The 21,473-nt window shown below is 40.5% G+C and overlaps 1 protein-coding gene across 6 annotated transcripts in view; it reads right to left on the bottom strand.

The window, feature by feature from the left end:
• KLF12 (Kruppel like factor 12) overlaps positions 1-21,473 on the bottom strand; it is a 246,814-nt gene that overhangs the window by 54,600 nt on the left and 170,741 nt on the right. For 5 of the 6 annotated variants that reach the window (XM_027713527.2, XM_027713532.2, XM_027713529.2 and 2 more), the window contains one exon: positions 11,348-11,407. The exons of the other annotated variant lie outside the window; for it this stretch is intronic. In XM_027713527.2, the coding sequence (XP_027569328.1) occupies positions 11,348-11,407 (60 nt within the window). The remainder of the gene's footprint in view (positions 1-11,347; positions 11,408-21,473) is intronic. 6 annotated transcript variants of the gene reach the window in all.

The raw sequence follows: 21,473 nt of genomic DNA, 5'->3' as shown, positions 1-21,473 counted from the left end.
TAGGCCAAAAGCACAGAAGGAGCTTTTTTCCCTACACGCCACATAACAGACCAACAAACCACATCGCGGGACTCTGCACACTCACATCACAAGCTAGAAGAACTCATTACTGACTTGTTTCTCTCACTTGCTCTTCTTTCGATTTTTAGGGCTCCCTGTTTAGGGAACTGTGCACTCCACTTGGCATAGCTGATCTACATTAGCGTATGATGCTGTGTGAGCCTGTGGCTACCATGTACCTCTGTGTCCCTGAAGCTCTTCCCTTTCTTCTGCAGGAAGGATTACATCATCCTTCACCTGCAGCGCAGTGGGGACAGCCCAGGGAGGAGGCAGAACAGAGGAAGGTGAATTAAAAAGAAATGACCAGGAAAAACTACAGTGCTCATTACCAAATCCATCTACCAATACAAACCCAATTGCCACGCAGTTCCCTGCACTCTGGGCAACTACATACTGTCCAGAACAAAGCATGCTGTTGGCACCTCCAGACTATTAATAATAGTAAAGTATGTGCTGCAACACGAAGGAGAGCTGTGAGGGGTAGCACTCTACAGGGCTTGAGTAAGAAATGATCTGCTTCAGGCTGCCTGCCAAAGGCACTGGAAAACTTGACTTTCTAGGTGCTGCCCAAGGATGCTTTTCTCCTGCCTGCAGTACTCTTTGGAGGGCTTTTGTCCAGTCGAGGCTATACTGAGCCAAATGCAGGTGGGAAGTATCCCTGCTCATTCTCCAGCCTCCCCAAGTGGTACTGCTGCTTCCTGATGAAAGTCACTGGGATCCCTCATTACCCTACAGATAAAAGCATCCTGCTCTGCCCATGGGGCTTAACAGAAGTCACTAGAGCCACAGGTGAGAGTCTGAGAAAGGAATCATTCCCCTTAGTCTCGTAACCCAAAGGTAAGAAAGAGGAAGACTGGAGGCTGCCAGAGGGACTATTCAGGTTTGTCCAGGACCCACTGAAAATGTAAGGATTAGGATGGTCCCCCAAGAAACAGAGGAGAGAAGAGAAAAATTCATAAAGTTTTGACCTCACTCCCTGCTAACAGCCTCATATACCAGAGGTTTTGGAAGTGGAAAAAAGCAGTAAACCAGCATGAAGAAAGGAAGGGACACAAGGGGAAAAAAACCTGAGAAGCTAGTGTCCATTGCACCACTGCAGTGGTGTACCATTTAGCATGAGGACACATACCCAAGGGAAGTAAAGTGTGTATTCATGAACAATGGTCAGGTCTTGCACCACCTTTAGGTTTCCACACACACAATGTATCCCTGAGATGAAACGTACCCCTGCTAGGGCGCTTCCTCCCCAACAGATGACTGACAAACTGTGGAACAACGCACAGAGAAACAATTGCTGGCTTAGTCAAAAGGATTGCAGACAATAGCTGCTAGAAGCATTACTAAACATGTTGATGTTTCATAACAGTTTGATCTCATTGCTGTTTGTGTTTCTGTTTTGTGTGTAGCAGGAACAGCTAGGCAAGGTGATGCTTGCTGCTGTGCAGATCTGCTTCAGCAGAGCTGATTGAGGCTTCCCAGTTCACTTCTTCCAACAGCCTCTCCTTGCTGTGGAGATGTGCTGTAGTGTATTGAGAGTCCAGCTCCCTACAGAAGTACATACAAGGAACTTATACCTTGTCTATATAAAACCTTCAGCTTTCAAACCACTAGCACTGAGTCCACAGGTAGAAGCAACAATTTGGCTTCTATGGGTACCGAGCAGAGACAATTTGATGTATCATCTATTTTTCAGAGGATTAAGGCTACCACGTGTCTATCTTAAAGCATCAGCCTGCCTCACAAATACAAACATGCAGTTATAGGGTTTTCAGGGACACATTATCTCACATTAGGGTATATGCCAAGGGGTTAATCTAAGTCTTGGAGATATGTTTTGAAACTGGTTTTGCTAAGCCACTGTCATCTAAATATAACTTCGGTTCATAAAAAAAAAAAATAAAAAAAATAAATGCCTTAGGAGTTTCCTCTGGAAAAAAATGGCTCTTTGAGGCCATCCTGAGAATTCCTGGAAGTCTTTCATGTGTTCTAAAAATCATCCATGTGAAGCCCTGCACAGTCATCCCTCCCCACTGCAGGCACCCAGAGAACGCAGAGTCTGCATGGCTCCTGCTCCAGTCGCCCCCAGTCCTACAGCTCAAGACAGCCCTTCCCAACCAGAGTTAACTCTCTACCCAAATAATTTCCACGTGACTTTGCAAGCTACTTCTTGTAGAGAGAAGCTTAACTGAATTATCATCTCATTCCAAACTAGTTTCTATACAAATAAGAAAGCCCGTGAGCATAACACCTAAATTTATTGAAATGCTTACTTTCCTGCAGTGGTTGAGAGAGTGCATATTACTTTACACAAGCTAATACAATTTTGCCCCTGTTCCTACAAAGGACCAACCACGGTTTCTCCCTAAGAGGGAGTGCATCTCTGTGCTCACACAGCTGATATTCTTCCAGGACTCTTTATTACCATTTTCCCTATGATGGCTGCCACAGATGAGCTGTTCTGCACAGATTTTCTGCTCAGTACGGGGGGCTGGGGAGGGGGGCATTAATTATACAGCAAGATGGAGCGGGGCCAGGCAGCCCCTCTGGTGCACCATCTCCTCCATGCACAACCCTTTTCCTGCTGCTTTGCAGCTACAAGGATCACCTGTTGGTCTTGGCACTTGCCCAAGCTGGGGCCTAGCGGAAATGACAGAATCAGATAGAAATGAGAGCCAGCTCCTATTCCAGCTACCCAAATGAGGGAAATACGAAAACAGACGATGGCAACGTGATCTACTTGCTGCACGTGGGAGCCAAGAGGGGGTGGGGTAGAAGGAAATGGAGAAAGAAGGGGTATACATTGAAAAAGAGAAACAAATGAGAAAACAGAAACCCCCGAAATCCACTAAAAGGAAGCTTTTCTTCCTCCTGTTGTTCTCTTTTCATATTCAGCACAGCAAAAATATTAGGAGAGTTTTTCTCCCTCTGAACACCTGCCAAGAGGGAGAACTAGCTACCTTGTTCCTGCTCCTGCTGGAGATGTTAGATGTTTCCATCTCCCACATGAGGTATCTCAAAGGGATATTCAGGTACACAGCAGAAACAATCTGCCTTTTTCAGGCTGGCTCCTCTCTGTACTGCATGGCGACACACAAACTGTTTCAAGATTTGCGTCAGGAATTCCCTTCTCCCACTACAGTGCTCAGCAAAACCTTTTACTTGATATTTGGGTGAGCTGCAATGTTGTGCAGCAGAAGAATTAAACACCACTCACCTCTCATTTTGTTATTCCAGGCAGAAAAAGCAGCTAAGTAACCCAACAGAAAAGGTAACCATCGCTAACAGTATTTAAAGCAGAGGAATGCTGCCTTTTAAATGATAAAAATACAAACTAATTGCACACTGCATTTTCATATGTAGTTTCATATGAGCTCTTGGAATCCATATTTACTCTAAGCAGTAACCATCCTACCATCCAAAATCTCTCATCAAATTTCTCTGGACCCTTTGAGTTGAGTGACACCATAAATATATACTCTCTGAAATACTTTATTAGGCTTTAAATGAACTTTTAAGAATTTTTTTGCCCAATAATTTTTAGAAACAATAACAATAAAACAGGAAAAACCTAATTCTGAAAAGGAAGTTTCTCCCTCTCCGAGCAATGGAATGGGTCCCCAGAGCTTCCTTCTTCCTGAGAAACAAGCCATGAATAATCAATATATGGTCCAATTCCTCAATAAGCACCAAGCCTTTAAACACCCAGCATTCAGGAGTCTCTGTGAGTTTGGCCTTTAAATGTACCACCCTTTGCCCTTCTCTCTCTGGTTTCCCGAGTGTTCTCTATTCTGTTCTTTCTAGCAACTAGGTAGGTAAGCAGAAGCAAAATTCGAGCAGTGGGAGCAAGCTGGAGCTAATTTGCACTTTATGAATTATTCAAGCCCTCCTGATTCCTGCACCTGCACTGAGGCAGGAAGCTTGCAAGGAACAGTCATTACTCTTCTCTTGGGTTTGCACAAGCTTGGTTATTGCTCAGATACTTTGTTCTGTAACTAAGGGCTTCAGGTCTTGTATTAAGCAATGGAAATGGGAGAAAAAAAAAAACCTAACCTCATGTTGTCAAACCCTTCTGCTGCCTCAAACCCAAGATAATAATTTAACCCATTCTGAGGTGAATTGTATCAGACTGATTCTGAATTCATCTCACATACGCTAATCCGGATCAGAGCATCAGCAGAGAAAGAAGGAATGGGTGGATGAGCTGGTCTTGTCAGACATTTACTCTGCTGCATTAAACTGCACGTTTAAACTTCTCCCTGGCTCAGCAGAAAGTATTTCATGTGCATCAAGTATTTCACATGATAACTTGATCATTAAGGCATCCTTCTCCACAGATGTACCATAAATAAATTTTCTCCCTGGCATTCTGGCTATCAGGGGTTAGTTTAATACTATTGGAAGAGCCTATATTGTGCTTGCAACAGGGTGGATTTAACAAGCAAACAGGTCTTTTCCATCTCAGTCTACTATCATCTTGGTAAAATGAATGTGACTGCAACTCCAGATATGATCCATGAATCAAGACAGCTATTAGGAACATTGCAGAGAGCAGATACAAACCAATTAGCACTATGAACATTTTAAGATAACGATATGTTTTTGAGCTAATATGCTAAGGCAAACAGATCTAAAAGTATTATGCAAATTCAAAGCAGCAAACACCATCTTCACTGTATCTCATGTCCGCAGTTGCACTGAATATCTTTGGGTCTTGTCCTTTATTAACATTGCTGTTACCAACTAGTCTCCAGTTAAAAGATTGTCTCATTAATCCCCAGAAGCTAAGCATCATGCTTTGATTGATCCAGTAAAACAGATCTGTGGTAACTGATAATGAAACCTCTTTAATCTCCTCTTCCAAAAAAATGAGTCAAACACGAGTGTTAAGCATTCAGAAAGGTACAGTCAATCCTTATCAAATCTTTGTTTTTCTTCTTTCTATGCCTAAAGAAGTTAATTCATTTTCCCATTGACGCAGAATGCATGATTGGTCTTGTGCTGCTCTTATCGCATTCCTATCCAATAATAGGTACTCTGGCTCCTTTCTTAAGGTATTTTAATCGAGCATGTAAACATGTGTTATTCTTTGATGCTCCTTCATTCAGCATCATTAATCCCCAGCATGAAATCAATAGACTTAAAACTTTTAATCACGTCAAAATGCAACACAGAAATCCACAAACAACTTCAGTTCATCACACACACTGAATAGCCTGCAAATTGGAAACTGTGCCTTCTTTTTGCCTTGGGAATCAGCAAACCCTAAGCTAGTCTTTCACTGAAGTAACATGATTCTTTCTCCAAGAATATGCCATTAGGCCAAAAAAAAAAAAAAAGTTGATAAACAAAACATGGGATTTTCTGTTTGCTCAGTCATCTTTTTTCGTCCCTTGTGGTCTCATTGGCCTTATGAGAAACACTTTTTTTACTACAACCTCTTGACAGTATGCATGTTTAAAAAAAGTTTAAAAACAATTACAGTAACTGGGTTACAGAACGTACTAGAGGTGCAAAAGAAGGGAAAAACAGCTTTGTGGTTGTTTATTTTTCCCTTTTTAACAGCACACATTGTTTCTTTGCTTAAAAAGAATGCATAAGGGACAACAATCATAGGCCCTTTAAAAATAAAAAAAAGAAGAAAGATAATTAGCTCAATCTTATATATGATTTCCAAAGCCCCTGGGGCATAGGAATTGACAAGAATCTCTTTGATGGGGCAGAAATTGTGGCTGAGATGCAAAAATTAAGGACAACCAGACCCATACTTGGATTGGTAAAAGGGCAGAAACAGGTAAAATGGGAAAAGGGAAAAAGAGCAGCACAGGACCAATCTAGACAATTGGAATATCATCTTTAATTCTACTACATTAAAAAGCACTGAAAGCTTGCTAATTTGAAAGAAGAAAATACAGTTTGGAAAGTGAAATACATGGAGAAGTGTGGAAACCGGCACGCTGAAACCCTGATTTGGGAGACTTCCTAGGTCCATGACCACATTCCCACCCACTGTCCCATGAACAGTCCTAAACAGCATGTCCCTAAACCCATGAAGTCCTTCACTGGTAAGCTGGAGCTTATGGTACCAACCACAAGGCACGTGTTCACACATACTCATTCTGGCAACTGCCTGTTTTCCACCCACAGGCAGGGCCATGTCCTGAACATTGTCTACATTTTGCAAAGAAGCCCCAAAAGGCAGGCAGAGTTCTGATGGTGGTAGCACCACAACACTGGCAAGGTGTTGTGTCATAGCCCTGCAGTCAGGTAATTCACCCAGAGAAGGCGCATCACCCCAGGAATAACCTGGCCATAAGGACGCAGGGTCTTCTGCATAAGTGTCCGCGAAAGTGAGGCTACTCTGCAACCAGGAATGCAAGAACCATGAGGCTAAAAGTTTGGGCAGAAAAGGGAGATCCTTGCTCCATACTAGAAATCTGGACACAGCTCTCTGAGGGGAATAGTGAAAGCTCTATATCAGTATCCACAACTGTTTCTGGCCTGATGTTGCTCCAGTGAATGGAGCCTACAGTCCCAGTCCTGTCCACATCCAGGTAGGATACAGGTTCTTCTTATCCTCTCTCCTTCTCACCCCATGACTTCTGTGCTCCTGTCTATACAACAGCCCATATTGAGCAAGAATGGAGACGAGACACTCCACTGCTCCCCAAGTATCTCATCTGATTAGGCCTGCACCAAGGATTCCAATGATTAAAACAACCCTGAGATGCTTGTGCTGAGAACCTACATCTCAGGTCTCCCACTTTGTTGACAAGCTGGTTAACGAAGCCCATCTGCAGAGGTGGCAATATTGCTGTTGCCGCTGCCAGCTTGTTTGTCAAAAGAATCATCTCTGCTCCACGGTTATATAAAAAGGGCTATGCAGATTATCTGAGGGAAACTGACACTTTTATTTTCTACTGGTTCCTTCTGTAGTCCATAACAACTTACCTAACCCAAATGGGCTGTATTCCCACAAAAGCACTTATGATCCCATGGCCATCAGTGAAGTATACACCTAAACTAGATGGGTAGGGGCTCCTTTTTGGTTGCTCCGGAGACATGCAATTCTCTCCAGTGACTATAATAAGGAATTCAAGTGCTTTTCCTCAGAGGTATATCAACCTGCAAAGCTTAACTTTAACATGCAGGTAGAAGTTTGTGTTCACAGTGAGGCACCAGTGCTACTTGCTCATGCATTAAAAAAGTTTTGTGAGCGCGTAACAGAGACACCAGTGCCTCCAGTGTAGCACAACATAGTCTCACTACAGCTGAGAGAGGCAATGAAAATTTCATAGCAGGTATGACTAATCTGCACTTTACTGTAAGTATCCAGAGTCTTAGTGACCTCCTGATTTTGCAGTTTTTTCCCACTGAAAGTAATGTTTATGCACTGAGCTGCATGAAGGAAAAGATGTAGATTAGGGAATTACTTCAAATGCTTTGGCTATCCTAGATGCATTAATTTTTCATTACCTCCTTCATGAAAAAAAACCCACAACAAACCAACAAAAAAAACCCCCAAAAACCAGTAAAAAACCCTGAGGTAAAACTAAAATATGAAATGAGGACATTCCAAACCAGGCAAATAGCAGACCAAGCATATCCTTCTGGCAGTGCTCTTGTTACCAGTAACTTCCTATTCATTATCATCATCATGACTCTTTATCCTTTTCTTAAAAATTATCCAGATTATCTCTGCAAATGTGGGGTTTTTTTCCTGTTTGACAGGTGCTAGATTCACTTTCAGCTGAAAGCAATCAAATTTTAGGCATAAGGAATACATTTTTTAAAGCCTGTGCTCTGTAGTTTATAATTTTGTCCTGGAGATGAATTGCAAGCACAGACTTGGGCCTCAACATTCTTACTAACTTAATGGAAATCCTAACAAGTCAAACAGTGTACTCTGCACTGCAATGCTTATTTTCTTTTTGAACTGGTGACAAATGAGAACAACTGTTTCAAACTAGTCTTACAAATGACAGAAATAAAACAGAACACTACAAATGTTTGTCTTTGAACAGTGGAGAGTCAAAGCAATCTAAGGTGAAAATGGTGTCCGGCAGGGTAATTCAGATCAGGAAAGTCATCCAACTCCATAGCAGCTTGACCTGAACATAGCCCCAGAGGCAGTGCTACAGCTGCCAGAGAGACAGCTAGCCAAGAAGCTAGCGGAGGTGCAAGCCAAGAAGCCAGCCATGAACCCACAGGCCAATGCAGGAAAGCTATGTTCCAGAATTTGGCATCTGGGTCCTCCAGCTGCCAAACATCCCCATCTGGCCGGGCCTGCGGACAAGGTGTTAAAAAGAACAGGGGTAAATTATACAAGAGCAAAAGAAGTACCATTTGCAAGACACCAAGGATGAAGAGGCATGTTGTGCCTGCCAACACATGAAACTCACACATATTATCACTTTGTCCTGGTGGATCAAGGGAGGCAACATGGACAAAACGCTCAACATTTTATAGGAGATGAAGAGTTAGATGCGCATGAACAGAAGCAACAGTCCCAGCCTGTGGCCATCCACACAGGTCAGCAGATGTAGAAGATTTGTGTGGAATTGCTTTTGAGTAAAACTTAACAGCTTTGAGTAGAACCCAACTAAAAAAAAAAAAAAAAAAAAAAAAAAGCCTACCAAAAATGTTTCTTCAAGACTTTGTGATCCATTGTTCCTCCGTCATCCCAAAAGATATCAAAAATCTAAGAATATTTCTGCACTTTCATAACTAGAATACCATAATTTTGAGTTTAATTTTACGGAAGGATAACTCTCTTCCAATTTAGTGGAAAAAGACAACTTTAGCAATACAAAATTGAAAAAAAAACCAAATCCAGGTAGGCATAAAATTTAATTCAAATGAAATATATCCACTCATATAGCTGCATTTACTTGTAGCCGAATTCACTTCCGACAAGCAGTTATTGTTCCTAAACTGCAACAGCGCCGTATCCCAAGAAATGGGACCAGCTGTGAGGAATAATGCCAGTGTCAGCAGTATTAAGTGCAGGGTAAGAATTCATACTTTCAAATAATACACTGACTTAAATATTAATCTCATTGATCTAATTTCCACCTTTCACTCTACAGACAGATTCACATGGCCTAGATGAGGTTTGGCAGATGCAACTTTCTTGATCGATTTAGTCCTTTATTTTAAAAATACATAAAACCCCTATAGTTCTCTTCCAAATTTCTGTTTTTATTTGAATCTATTTCCCTTGCCAAATATTACATTTCAGTCTCATCTCACTCCAGTCACAGTGCACTAACTTTCAGCAGTTTAAAATTGCTACATGAGATTACAGAATTATAGAATCAACTATAAGGAAAAGAGGAAAAGACCTCTGAGATCACCAAACACCACCTCGTCAACTAGATCATGACACTCAGTGCCACATCCAGTCTCTTCCTAAACACCTCCAGAGACAGTGACTCCACAACTTCCCTGGGCAGCCATTTCAATGCCCAATCACTCCTTCTGTGCAGAATTTCTTCCTAATGTCTAACCTAAACTTCCCCTGGCTCAACTTAAGATCGTGCCCTCTTGTCCTACTGCTGGCTGCCTGGGAGAAGAGACCGACCCTCACCTGGCTACAACTCCTTTCAGATAGTTGTAGAGAGCAATAAGGTCTCCCCTGAGCTTCCTCTTCTCCAGGTGATTAATGTCATCTTCATATACATCTCACCATGCATGTTTTTCAGGGGGCCTCATTAGTAGGATCTCATATTCATTACTATGATTTGTGTACACTCTATATGTAAATCCATGAGCAATTTTTTAAGCAAAATATTGACAACATTTAAAAGGAGTAAAAAATTAACAACATAAACTTCCTTCTTGAAAATGCTTTCTGTAGAATGGAAGCTAATATAATTGGTGATTACACAGAATACTATAGTTCATTTCAGCTAAATAAGCCTGCATTAAAAATTGTATCTGAAATATACATATATTTTAGAAACACAACATTTTGGGAGACTACTTGGCTCTTCAGAATAATTTCTGAAGTTGCACTGATAATTTCAATCAGATCAAAGAAAATTCTAGGAATTTTTAAAAAATAAATGTATCGTTTCAATTTCATAGCCAAGGAAACCTTAAAAGCTTTGTATTGGCTTTAACAGAGAAATTGTTCCTGTTGCTTCTTTGAAAATGTTTGAGTAATAAGATCCTGCAAAATTTAATATAACTATACCAGTTGTAATGTAATTAACTGCAAATTGGAGATAGGAGTAGATTTAGGGAATGATTTCTGTATTTGACTACTCATTACTAATTTGAAAGTGTAACTGCTCTTAAACATGACTTCTTCCCAATTTTATTATGAAGCTTAGCTGTACTTATAAATGTGAAAAATTTGATTTATTCTGCAACTTATTTGCCTGTATTGAATGTGTGAAGTTGTTTTTCCTTCTCTACTCCACAGGCACATGGATTACTAAGGATAAATAAAGCAGTGAGTTGATGGCTTTATACCTGTCACACAATGACCGTGACTCAAAAGGAATCTTCTGAGGGGCCCACAAAACAAACGAAAGGAAGGAGGACAAACAGGCAGCAAGAAGACTGAGAGTGGACATTTCATTGCACACTATTTTAAAACCCAGTAAAACAACAGCAATGAATCCAACAAAGCCAGAAACCTATCAGTTTTGGTATGTCCCTGCTGTCACATGACATCATTTCTATTTAGGCAAGTGGGGTGAACCTGAAGGCCCTTATGGCATCACAACACTTGTTGAAACCTCCCAGTCACCCCCACACTGGACTGGCATATAAACTCTGCACCCTAAAGCAGGGCATCTACTAGGCACATTACACAGTAAGGTTCTAAAATTATGCCCTCCTTGAAATAAAAGCAAGGAGATGAGAGCACTTTCTTCACTTTACAGCTTTGCTTGCCAACTGTTTCACGGTAACTGGCAATGGCCCATTATAACATGAGCTACATTGATTCACACTAACTTTGGTACTCAATTCCAGTAGACTATTATGAACATTTTTAAACTACAGACATTATTAAACATCAGATAAGACAGGGGTTTTTTTTTCTGTTCTTGTATTTCAGACATTTGGATTTGGAAGAAAAAACAAAAATGCAGCTTTCCCACCACCCTCCCAGCCCCAAAATATAAAACTCAATTGGAAAACTCAACTTTGGACCTTTTCTAGCCACACATATTCCCCCAGTCATGACACAAAGAGGGAAAGAAACCTGAAAAGCACTGCTACTAGACTTTGTCAATAAAACAGAATATTATATAATACACAATAAAATGCTTCATACCTGGAGTTGAAAAAACGAAAAGGGTTAACAGCTGACCTGGCACAGCCCCACATGCTCTCTCTGGAAATTGAACACAGACAATAAGGAATTTTAAGTTACCCCAAACAATCGAAGGGGACTTAGACAAGCTCGAGCAACACTTACTGCAAAGTAAGTAAGGCACATAGCCTCAGTGTGGAAGGCATTTTAGGATTTTCCCATTCACTTAAAACTCTTCTTAAACTGAAACTGCTCTGTAGAGGTCCCAGCTAATGATACGGAAGTCATTAGGAGCTCTGTGATTAATTTGCATGGGAGCAGAGTCAAAGCTTAAGGGTCCACATGTCACTCAGTCGTAATTCTGGATCATGACGGATCATATTTTCTTATTAAAAAATAATCAGTGATCAAGAGGTAAACATTAACAAGAATCTACAGCAGACAGACACTGCATGAAGAGTAAATAGAGGCTGGAGTGAATGTCTGCTCCCAGAATTCTGCTGCATAAGTAATATTATTCCCAGCACATCACTGAAAAAACATAGGTTTTAATGCTTTTTACTCGAAACTGGTTCCACCAGGTTAGGGGAAAAAAAAGAGAAACCTGTAGAAAGCCAATAACAGGAATAATCCCTTTAGTCCTTTCTGTGGTTGAGACATCAAATGTATTATGAAATTAGTCTGAGGCCAACGCCCAAGAAACTAGCAAAAATATTAAGAGTAACAATATGAATCATAAAAAAAGATCTAGTACAGTAGCAGTTCAATGCATTTGCACTGAAAATGTTTTGGATCTTTCATAAAGATAAAGGTAAAATGGCCAGGTTGGCACAGTAATTGCTGAAAGTGAAAAGGAAATTTTCAGATCAACTTCTCTTGATTCATATAATTGTACTTTCTACTGGATGTTGGAAACCTACAAATAATCTATTTTCTCTCTAGATTCTGCACTGCATATTTTGAACTGCTCAGATTGCCTTGCTTCAAGTGTAAATATTTGCTTTCTTTACTGTTTTTGCCAGTTGTTAGATGCTAGATTTCTGATAATGACAGAAATATGCTATGTAGATGACAAAATGATGTAAAGAATTTTTGAAGTCTTAAGTTATTAGCTCTACCATTGCCCGATACAGGCTTTTTTCCCCAAATTGTTTTTCCACTCTTCATGTAGAGTCTCTTTCTTCTCAGAAACATATCTCAGGTACTTGTCCCACAGTATTATAGAATCACAGAATATGCTGAGTTGGAAGGGACCCACACGGATCATCGAGTCCAACTCTTAAACCCTGCACAGAAGGGTTAAACTCTACCCAAGAGTCACACCATGTGCCTGAGAGCGTTGTCCAAATGCTTCTTGAACTCTGTCAGCCTTGGTGCTGTGACCATTCCCCTGGGGAGCTTGTTCCAGTGTCCAACCACACTCTGGGTGAAGAACCTTTTTCTAATATCCAACCTAAACCTTCCCTGACACAACTTCAGGCCATTCCCTCAGGCTCTGTCACTGGTCACCAGAGAGAAGAGATCAATGTCTGCCCCTCCTCTGCCCCTCAAGAGGAAGTTGTAACTGCAATGAGGTCTCCCCTCAGTCTCCTCCAGGCTGAACAGACCAAGTCACCTCAGGTACAGATTTTATTTCACAGTTGTGTCAGTACCTAATCAAAGGGCACTGGGACAAAATCTCCCCTGCCCCATCAGCCCTCAACTGAAAGCAATATGCACTGGAAAAGTGGTAACTGAAAACCAAAACAATGACTGTTCTCTTTCATGTCAATTAATTTATAATCACCTCTGTGTCTTACTGGAAAATTATTTATTCCTACAGCTGATATAAACAATAGATTATTCAGAAGTCATAACTCTATAAATTTTGTACACTTCTTTTCATATAGGACTCTTTTTAACAACTAAGCAATAGAGCAGACAAAAATACACTTGTTGAGGTATTTTCATGCTGAATTTTTGTCAGTGGGAAATTTAGCAGACAACTAAAACTCTGCTTAGAACTTACGGTATCCACACACTGAAGGAAAAGACACCCAGACATTATCCAATCAACCTCACAGACACCTAAAACTTATTATGTTCCTTTCTCTTTGGCATGAAAGCCAAAGGGCTGTGGCCTCCCACCCAGTTTCTGCTCAGATTGAGAAATCATGGGGAGAAATAGCCAACCCTTGTCTTTGGGGCTTGAAGCTTATCTGTGATAACAAAATGGCTAAAACACATCTAACAACAGGTAATCAGCACAAAAGAGATCTTCCCAATCCAAACTCCTAGATCTCTCCTTGCATAGAAATGTAGGTATCTAGCTTCCTGAGTTACTGCTGCAACCACTAGTTTTTTATGCCATAGGCGGATGGCTGCACCACTGCTGCTGCTGGATGTCACATTTTTAAACAGTGATGGCTATCAGGAAGAGGAAGAGCATGATCTGGGTTTTACAATAGGTAGAAATAGGTAAGCTCAGAACAAAGTACTTGATCTCTTAATTTTCACAGTGGGAAAATAAGGAACGTGAGCCATTCTTTTTTTTTCTGAACTGTATTTTAATGAACAACTACAGGTTAGAAGCCCAAGCCCCAAAGAGAGCAAAGATGACTCAAAGCCAAATACCTACCTAGGAGGTCAGTGGAGACAGTTCTAGGAAGCTGGCTGCTCTGCAGCTGAAATTCAAAGCCTTTAACTCTGCTGACTATGTTGTGGGAGTGTTGAATGCCTTGTGCAGGTGCTCCGAAACACTGCTGGAGCTGATCACGTATTTCATAACCTCACAACATCTCCACCAGACCTCCCCCAAAGCAGGCAATCTGCATCTTGTCTCAAGTGCCCGTGCTATTATGGCCCACCTTGGTCCTGGGTACCTGCAGTACTTCACACATGTTGCAAACATTTGGGGATAGTGGTACCTCTATGCCATGCAGTACATTGACAAGGATGTACCAGTTATAGAACTGCGTGTACTTGGTAGTTTCTTTCAAGTGAGAGGAAACCCACATTTCATTATTCTGACTATGCTTTAGTTGTGGCTAAGAATCTCAGAAATGATGTGGTGATACAGACAGCAAGCAGTTCCAAAGTGGAAATACTGAGTGAAAAGGGAATCAACCTGTTCAGTGGGATAAATAATTTTCAGCAAATAATTTATTATACAACATTACCCTGCTACTGTGCTTTTGAAACTTTTATGATTGAGATTTCAGTCATTATTCCAGTTCCTCCTGTGAACTGTTTGACTCTTTGGCCCTGACAAGCAACAGATTACAGAAACAGCAGTGGTCATCAGTTCTTAAGATAAACACCATGATGCCTTCTATGTCTATCTGACAGCATTGTGTGTCCCTGATTTATCATGCATTATCCCAGTCCTGTGCTAAATATTGTATTTTTCATGCAAATAACTGAGAGAGGTATTTTGACAAGACTGAGACTGCTGACTTTTAACATGTAAATAAATCAAGTATTTTAGTGCCTGATGTCAGCTTCTGGTCATTCCCAGCTTAATTTATTTTTCAGGCTCTGTTTGCAATGCTGGGCTTTTCTGCCAGCAGCAGATACTCTATACAGGCCTTAGGATGAGCACTTTCTAGGGCAGTGTCTGACCTCAGTACCTGCAAGCCTGCCCCATGACACCTGAGCGAGCGACACGGGCTAGGCAAGAGAGGTTTGGCCTTTGCTGCCTCCTCTGATCCACCCTGGTCTCTTCCTTGTTTTCTTCCTGCCTCAGCTTTCATATTTTCTTGCACCACTGTATCCTGTGGAAAGTCAGTACATCTCAGAAGGACAAATAAAGAAAAACATGACCCAAAACTTCATCCTTGATGCATCTTCTGTCACAGCTCTAACGATGGAGGTGTTCAGTTTGACTCTGAAATCTGTGACCATCATTACTCAGGATTAGATGCTAAAATATCAGTCACTGTGCTGCTTTAGTCTTTGTTTCAGCCTTCACTTCCTTTCATTTTGGCTAGAGTAATTTCATGTGTATGGTGACTTTATGCTCCAAGTATCCTTTCTGTGATGTATTCAAAAGAGTAACACTCATGTCCTAAGTCGCAAACACATGGACAATGACAACTCCTTGGCACTCAGGCTCAACACAAAAACCTCTTCTGTACCCATCATCCAGGAACTTCCTTTCATTTCTCTTTTATTTCCAGCCCAAAAAGAACTTGCTGTGAGAAATGAGGTTGAGGTGGAGTCACTTCTAGTCACAGAGAATTGAACTAATAGACAGGAAAATCTAGTACAATCTTTTCCCATTATGCAGGAAAAAGGAAAACGGCAGGAAAAAATGTAGGGTGGTGGCTTTTTTTTTTTTAATCCCTGTATTTACATGCTCATTCAATTTTGTCTTGCTGAACAGTGTTCGTCTCTTAATAGTTCCCCTCCTTTGCATGCGTTTTACGTATCCATGACCTACACAACTTTTGTAGTTTGCGTGCATTGATCTAAATAGGACAATTTTTCCATAAATCAGTATAAGCACTGCTATTAAGATTTAATTGTGCTGCATATTTGTCTGTCACAAAATCACAGGAACTGCCTTATGCAAAAGGAAAGATAAAAACTTATCTGATCTAGATAATGAAAAAAGAAGTAATTTTGGCTCAAGTGACAGCAGAGGACAATGCTCTTTCTTTTTCTTATCAGTAAGCCAAGGCAGCAGTTCAATGAGGTAGTTTCATTGTGGCTTTTTCTGGCAGTGTTCTGCTATCTAATCCACACCACTAAGTATTTGCTACAGCCCTGAATTTCTAAAGACACACAGCTCTGCCCATGCTTTTTGCACTCATTTAGAAAGAAAAAACATAAAAAGTTGAATAACCAATCACTGGGGGAACAGATACCAAATAGGTGTACAAACTGCTAACTGGGTAGCAGTAATTCATAATGTTATTTATAATTCCTTCTTCAGTGTCATGCTCTTAAAGCAACTATAGAATGTCTACCTTCCTATCCATAAAATGCATTTCACATATCTACCAACTAATGACTCTGGAGCAACACATTGTAGTGGATTAAGCAGGGGAGTGAGAGGCAGACATTCCTGATATCAGCTCATTCTCTGCTCTGCTGCATGGCCTTGAGCTAGTCGCTAACCTGTGGATAATTATAATATCTGAACACACAGGGGACCTGTACAATTTAATTAGTTAATGTTTGCAAAGCACTTGAAAGATAAAAAGTGCTATGCAAATGATAATCGTAAGCTATTGTTTTGTGGCAATTTATTCCAAAGCAAATTTGTGTAAACATGTTTAGAAATGTTAATTCCAATAATGGCAAAGTTTGGTAACTACCTTGAAATGATCGGCATTTCACAGAGTAAAATTTAAATTAATTAACAAATCTAATTTATTTCTGAGAAGATATTTATATGTGAGTTCAATATAGACACTAAACTGAAGCTGGGAAACAAGAGTTTAGAAAATTTGCTTGTGATGTATAAAGGAAATGAAAGAGACATACAGAAGGTATCAATGAATACACATTGCAAATAACTCTCTCTTTGCATCATACTGGTTCCAAAAATAGCCCAAGTGTTGAGTTACTGGTTTTCTTTTTAGCATCCAGACTTCTGTTACAGTATCAGGATTAATCATTAGACCAAACAAAGTTGATGGTAAAACTCCTCTGGACTTTAACAGAATCAGGATTCCTTAGTTCTTCCAGCTTATGCACTTAAATATTTTTCTCAAAAGGAGAATATTACTTCTAGCAATGGTGGGGTAAAATATGTATTTAAGAGCAATGGCCACCCCTTCTAAGTGATTCAAGAGAAGAGACATCCTAATGGCAATATGGCCTTGTTCTACAATCATCTACTCAATAGTCATGGAAACTTACTCTTACAAGGGAAACGGGAAAACATGATTTTGTGTAGACCAAGCTAAAAGCACTTTTATTTTCAAATTAGCTTTCTTCAGCGAACAACTTGACAATACCCCCAGCCCCTGATACACTGTCCTTTTAAGCAATATAGTCCTTTTAAAGTAGGCAGTGATGTCAACTTCTTTGAAGAAGATGCTTTTGATTTACAGTTGTCATTCATCTAGCCCTTGTTCCTTGTGGTTGTTGGCTGATGGGAAATCTGTTATCCTGGTAAAAGGCTTGGAAACATATATCAAAAAGTGTTCACACCAAAAATACTAGTGCATGCACAGAATGGCATCCTTTGATTTTACTAACCAACTGTCAAATTATTAAACTTTTCCTTTGTCAAATATCACATATTCAAAAAAAAAAAAAAAAGAACCTTTTTAGAATAATATAAGTTCACTGGATTACTGAAACCCAAGATTCATACTTAGTGCCCAAAAAAGCAATTCCCAAAGGTATATAGTTCTTTCAAGGTCTTGGATAGAAGTCTTCAATATAGCTTTAGGCACATTAATTTTTTATATACAAGTAGACGTTTCTGAGAATTCAGATTCTGCTAGGAAGCAGTTTGTAAAATGCCATATAAACACGCTGTAGAAAAAGTCAGTACTTCTTCAGTGAGTTATCTGAATTGCATGTAGGTAGCAGAAACTTCCCCTATAGTAGTTGCACCAAGCCAAAGCTTACATGTACTAGCTCAATTTCTTCTTAAGTCACAGACTTCCAGAATGGCCTTAGAAAATAATATAGAGGGGGTTTCCTCATATGTATCTTCAGCCATTTGAGATTTTATCACTCTCCCAAAACCACTTGTCCAGGTTTCTTTTTTAGCTCCTGGGGAAGACAGACTCCTCCAAAAGGTGATCACAACTGATGAGATGACTGGTGTATGCATCTCTCTCCACTGAGGAAATCCAAAATACTTGAGCCTAACTTTTAGGTAGATTGCATTGGGAGAGATGAACTTTGCTGCAAAGTTATGTCCAAATTGGACAGTCCAGCATTGCCCACAAGTTGCCTAAGCTAGCTGAGACACAGCACACGTCTGCCAGCTCAATGGTGCCCTTGGGTTATTAGCCAGCTTCCAACCCAGCAACACTTTTCACTGCAGAAATCTCTTCTTTTCTGCCACAGGATACTTATTTGAGACTTCTGCCAAAAAATAAAACAGAACTAGAAGAGAAAATCCCTGAAATAATGACACAGTGGGAGGATCAACCATAACACAGATGACTGCCTGCCTTGTAGGGCTCTACACCACCAGTGTCTTTCATTTACATATCTGCATACATACCTCTCTCTCAGTGTTTATTAAGTCAGTTCAATTTGTAGAGTGACTCCAAAGGAGGCCAAGGAGAAGCCCTAAAACACGTAACAGCCCATGGGGAGGTGGGAGGCCCACAGACAGTTCTTTCTGAGTATGTGGTCCAATTTTCTTCCAAGAGGATTGCAGCAACTATGCAATCTTCTGCTCTAAAGTCTTACTGCAGTGGAAAAATGCATCCCAGACTTGGGAATGCTTTATGAGAAAAGTAAAATTGAAATTGACGTATTCCCACAATTTCACTGTAGACCACTTAGCATTCTCCAGTGAAAAAATCCTTTATTGAGGCAATTCTGGACCACTACTAGTCAATTGTCCATCTGTAAAACCAGTATCCAATTGTGTGCCAGTTTTAAAATGAGCATTTTTTCATGGAGGGTGGATGTACCAGAGGAGAGAGAGGTGAAGTACACATAAGTACTGCCAAAACAACCTTGTTAAAGTTTCTTGGAGACTCAGGACAAAGTCTTTTGTCGGCAAGTGGAAGAAAAACTGAGGTGAAAGTTCCTTATAATGAATAGCACAATAGCAGCAATGCTTGCAGCTGAAGCAGGAAAGCAGGCTATATCAGTGCAGAAAATGAACAGCTGATGGAAACACAGATACAAACTTCAAAAGAGATAAAAATAAGCCACAAAAGTTGATTTACATTTAAGAAGAGGAGGGAGACAAAAAGAGATCTAGGGCAAAAAAATTAAGACTTGAAAAAACATATACTAATTTAAGAGAGTACATTGGTATGGTGTCTATGCTGTCTGTCTGCTGTGGAATTTCTTTTTCACTAGTGTAGTATCAAAAACCAACTCCTACTGTATTGCAGTAATAGAAGCCAGTGAATTTAAAAATAAAGTAAGATGATCACGTTAGCTTTCATGTATCAATCACATAAAGTAGCCAAAGAGAACAAGGGTGGGGTCAAAGTCCCTAATCTCATTTTCATACAAGCACTCAGAGGCACCCAGCTCAGTGCAAAGAAGAGTTCCCGTTAAAGGTCACAGCAGTCACATACAAATGACAAATTCCATTTCTCTGAATTAACTGCAGCTATAACTACAAGTAGTCGGGATTTCCTCTCTGAATTTTCTGTCTCTCCCTTACCCCAGAAAACCAATATGCTACCTGAAGCATCATCAGTTTATATGCACAGTTCCTCTTTTCCTTGACATTTGAAAGAAAAAATGGTATCATTAAAGGAGTTCCCTCCACCTACAACACCTAAGGAGAAAAAAGTCTAGAGAGAAAGAGGAATTTCTGGATCTCTGAATTTTTACCGATATATTGATCAAAAGTTCATACTAAAAATCACCCTCTGCCTCTCCTACTTCTGCCCTCAGCCTCTGCACACAGGAGACCTCAAGTTGTGCATATTCATAGAGAGAGATTTGCATGCTGTAAAATACTGTATTTTACCACACAAGTGTGCAGGGAAATAAGGAGATGAATGCCCTGTTCAGGGTTTGCATTACTACATACCATGGAGATGGCTCCTGAGCCTCAGTGCATCAGAGCAGCCTAGGGATGGAAGGGTTGCCAGGCCAAGGAAACACCTTGTTGCCTCTGTGGGGGACCCTTAGAAAGTTTTACCGGTCTTCTAGGGATTGACTAATGCCTTCTCTTCCCTTGGCTTCATAAAGATTTCCTAGAGCATATCTGAGATTTGACCCTGAATATAATGATGCTATTCTTGCTGTGCAATTAGCGTCAGTGGTGTCAGGCGCATAGAGGCAAATCTGCTCTTTGTTAGAGAGCTACATGTCAAAGTGAGTTTGTAAAACGCTACAAAAAGGATGAAATGCTGCTTACAATGCAAAGCCCACTGAAATCTCCATAATGCTGCAATATTTATTATCAGCCAGAGCGTATGATCTGAGATTAATAAATTGTTCTTAGTCCATATTTCCCAAGGCATAGCAACTGCCATAAAGCAGCACTGTCACATGAAGAAATTTCACCAAAGTACCCTGTCTGAAATAATGACTTTGTTTATCTATAAATTTACATTATTGATTGGGTTTGTTGAACTGAAGGAGGACTATGAAGTCATTCCAAAAGAACTACTAAGAGACAAGTCTTGAAGCTCAGTCAATATAAAGCTAGCAGCAAGAAAGCAATTTCCCTGAGAAAAAATAGTCATACTTGGTTATTTTACAAATATGCAAGCAAATTACATTCTGTTTGTGTAAATAAGAACTAATGCCAAACATGTGGCTCTCAGTGTTTCATTGTCACAATTTTTACTGCTAAGAATTTTGTTCTTGCAAGACTACAGTGGACCCGAAACAAAGCAGCAACACAGGTGGATGCCCTCCAGGTTTAGAGGACATGAAAAGCAAAGCTTTCATGTAGGCATTCCAAACTGACCTGTGACCCAGCCACATAAATATAATTTCCAAGACAAAAAGCTTAAAAATGGCAGTATTAAAACAGCAGTTTCTCCCCAAAAACCGACTAGCTGATTTCCTTCAGCTTGTGGTTACAACCTTGGCTAACTCCACCTAGCGGACTTAGATTCAAGACAAAAAGCTGGAGCATTCAGTATGATGCTGTCACCACCAGCTTCTGGCACGCTGACTCCTCAGTCAGGCACTGTGGATTGCTGTACCCTCACACTAGAGATCTGCAGTGCTGACGTGTGTCCCAGGCAGCTGTCTGCACTGCCTGCGGTCAATGGAGAGGAACGGGCGCTCACAGGATGGACTCTTTCTCTCCCTAAATTAGACAGCTAGAACAGGTCAAAAGAATTACCGTCTGAACATACCAAGTGCTCTCCGTTCCATATGCAGGGAGGTGAGATAGCCAGCTTGGATGCAGATACCTATGTAGGCAACATGAATGCTGGATGCACAGGGAAAGCCAGGAGGCAAGGAAAGGCAAGGCACCAAGGCAATCCCCACAGCCCCACACATGGCATGAGGGGCTACGCAGGATCAACACAAAGCAAAT

Source organism: Pipra filicauda, unplaced genomic scaffold, assembly GCF_003945595.2.
Source record: "Pipra filicauda isolate LSUMZ 115617 unplaced genomic scaffold, ASM394559v2 scaffold39_size4671491_pilon, whole genome shotgun sequence".
Lineage (NCBI taxonomy): Eukaryota > Metazoa > Chordata > Aves > Passeriformes > Pipridae > Pipra > Pipra filicauda.
This window is presented reverse-complemented; position numbering and strand designations above follow the sequence as displayed.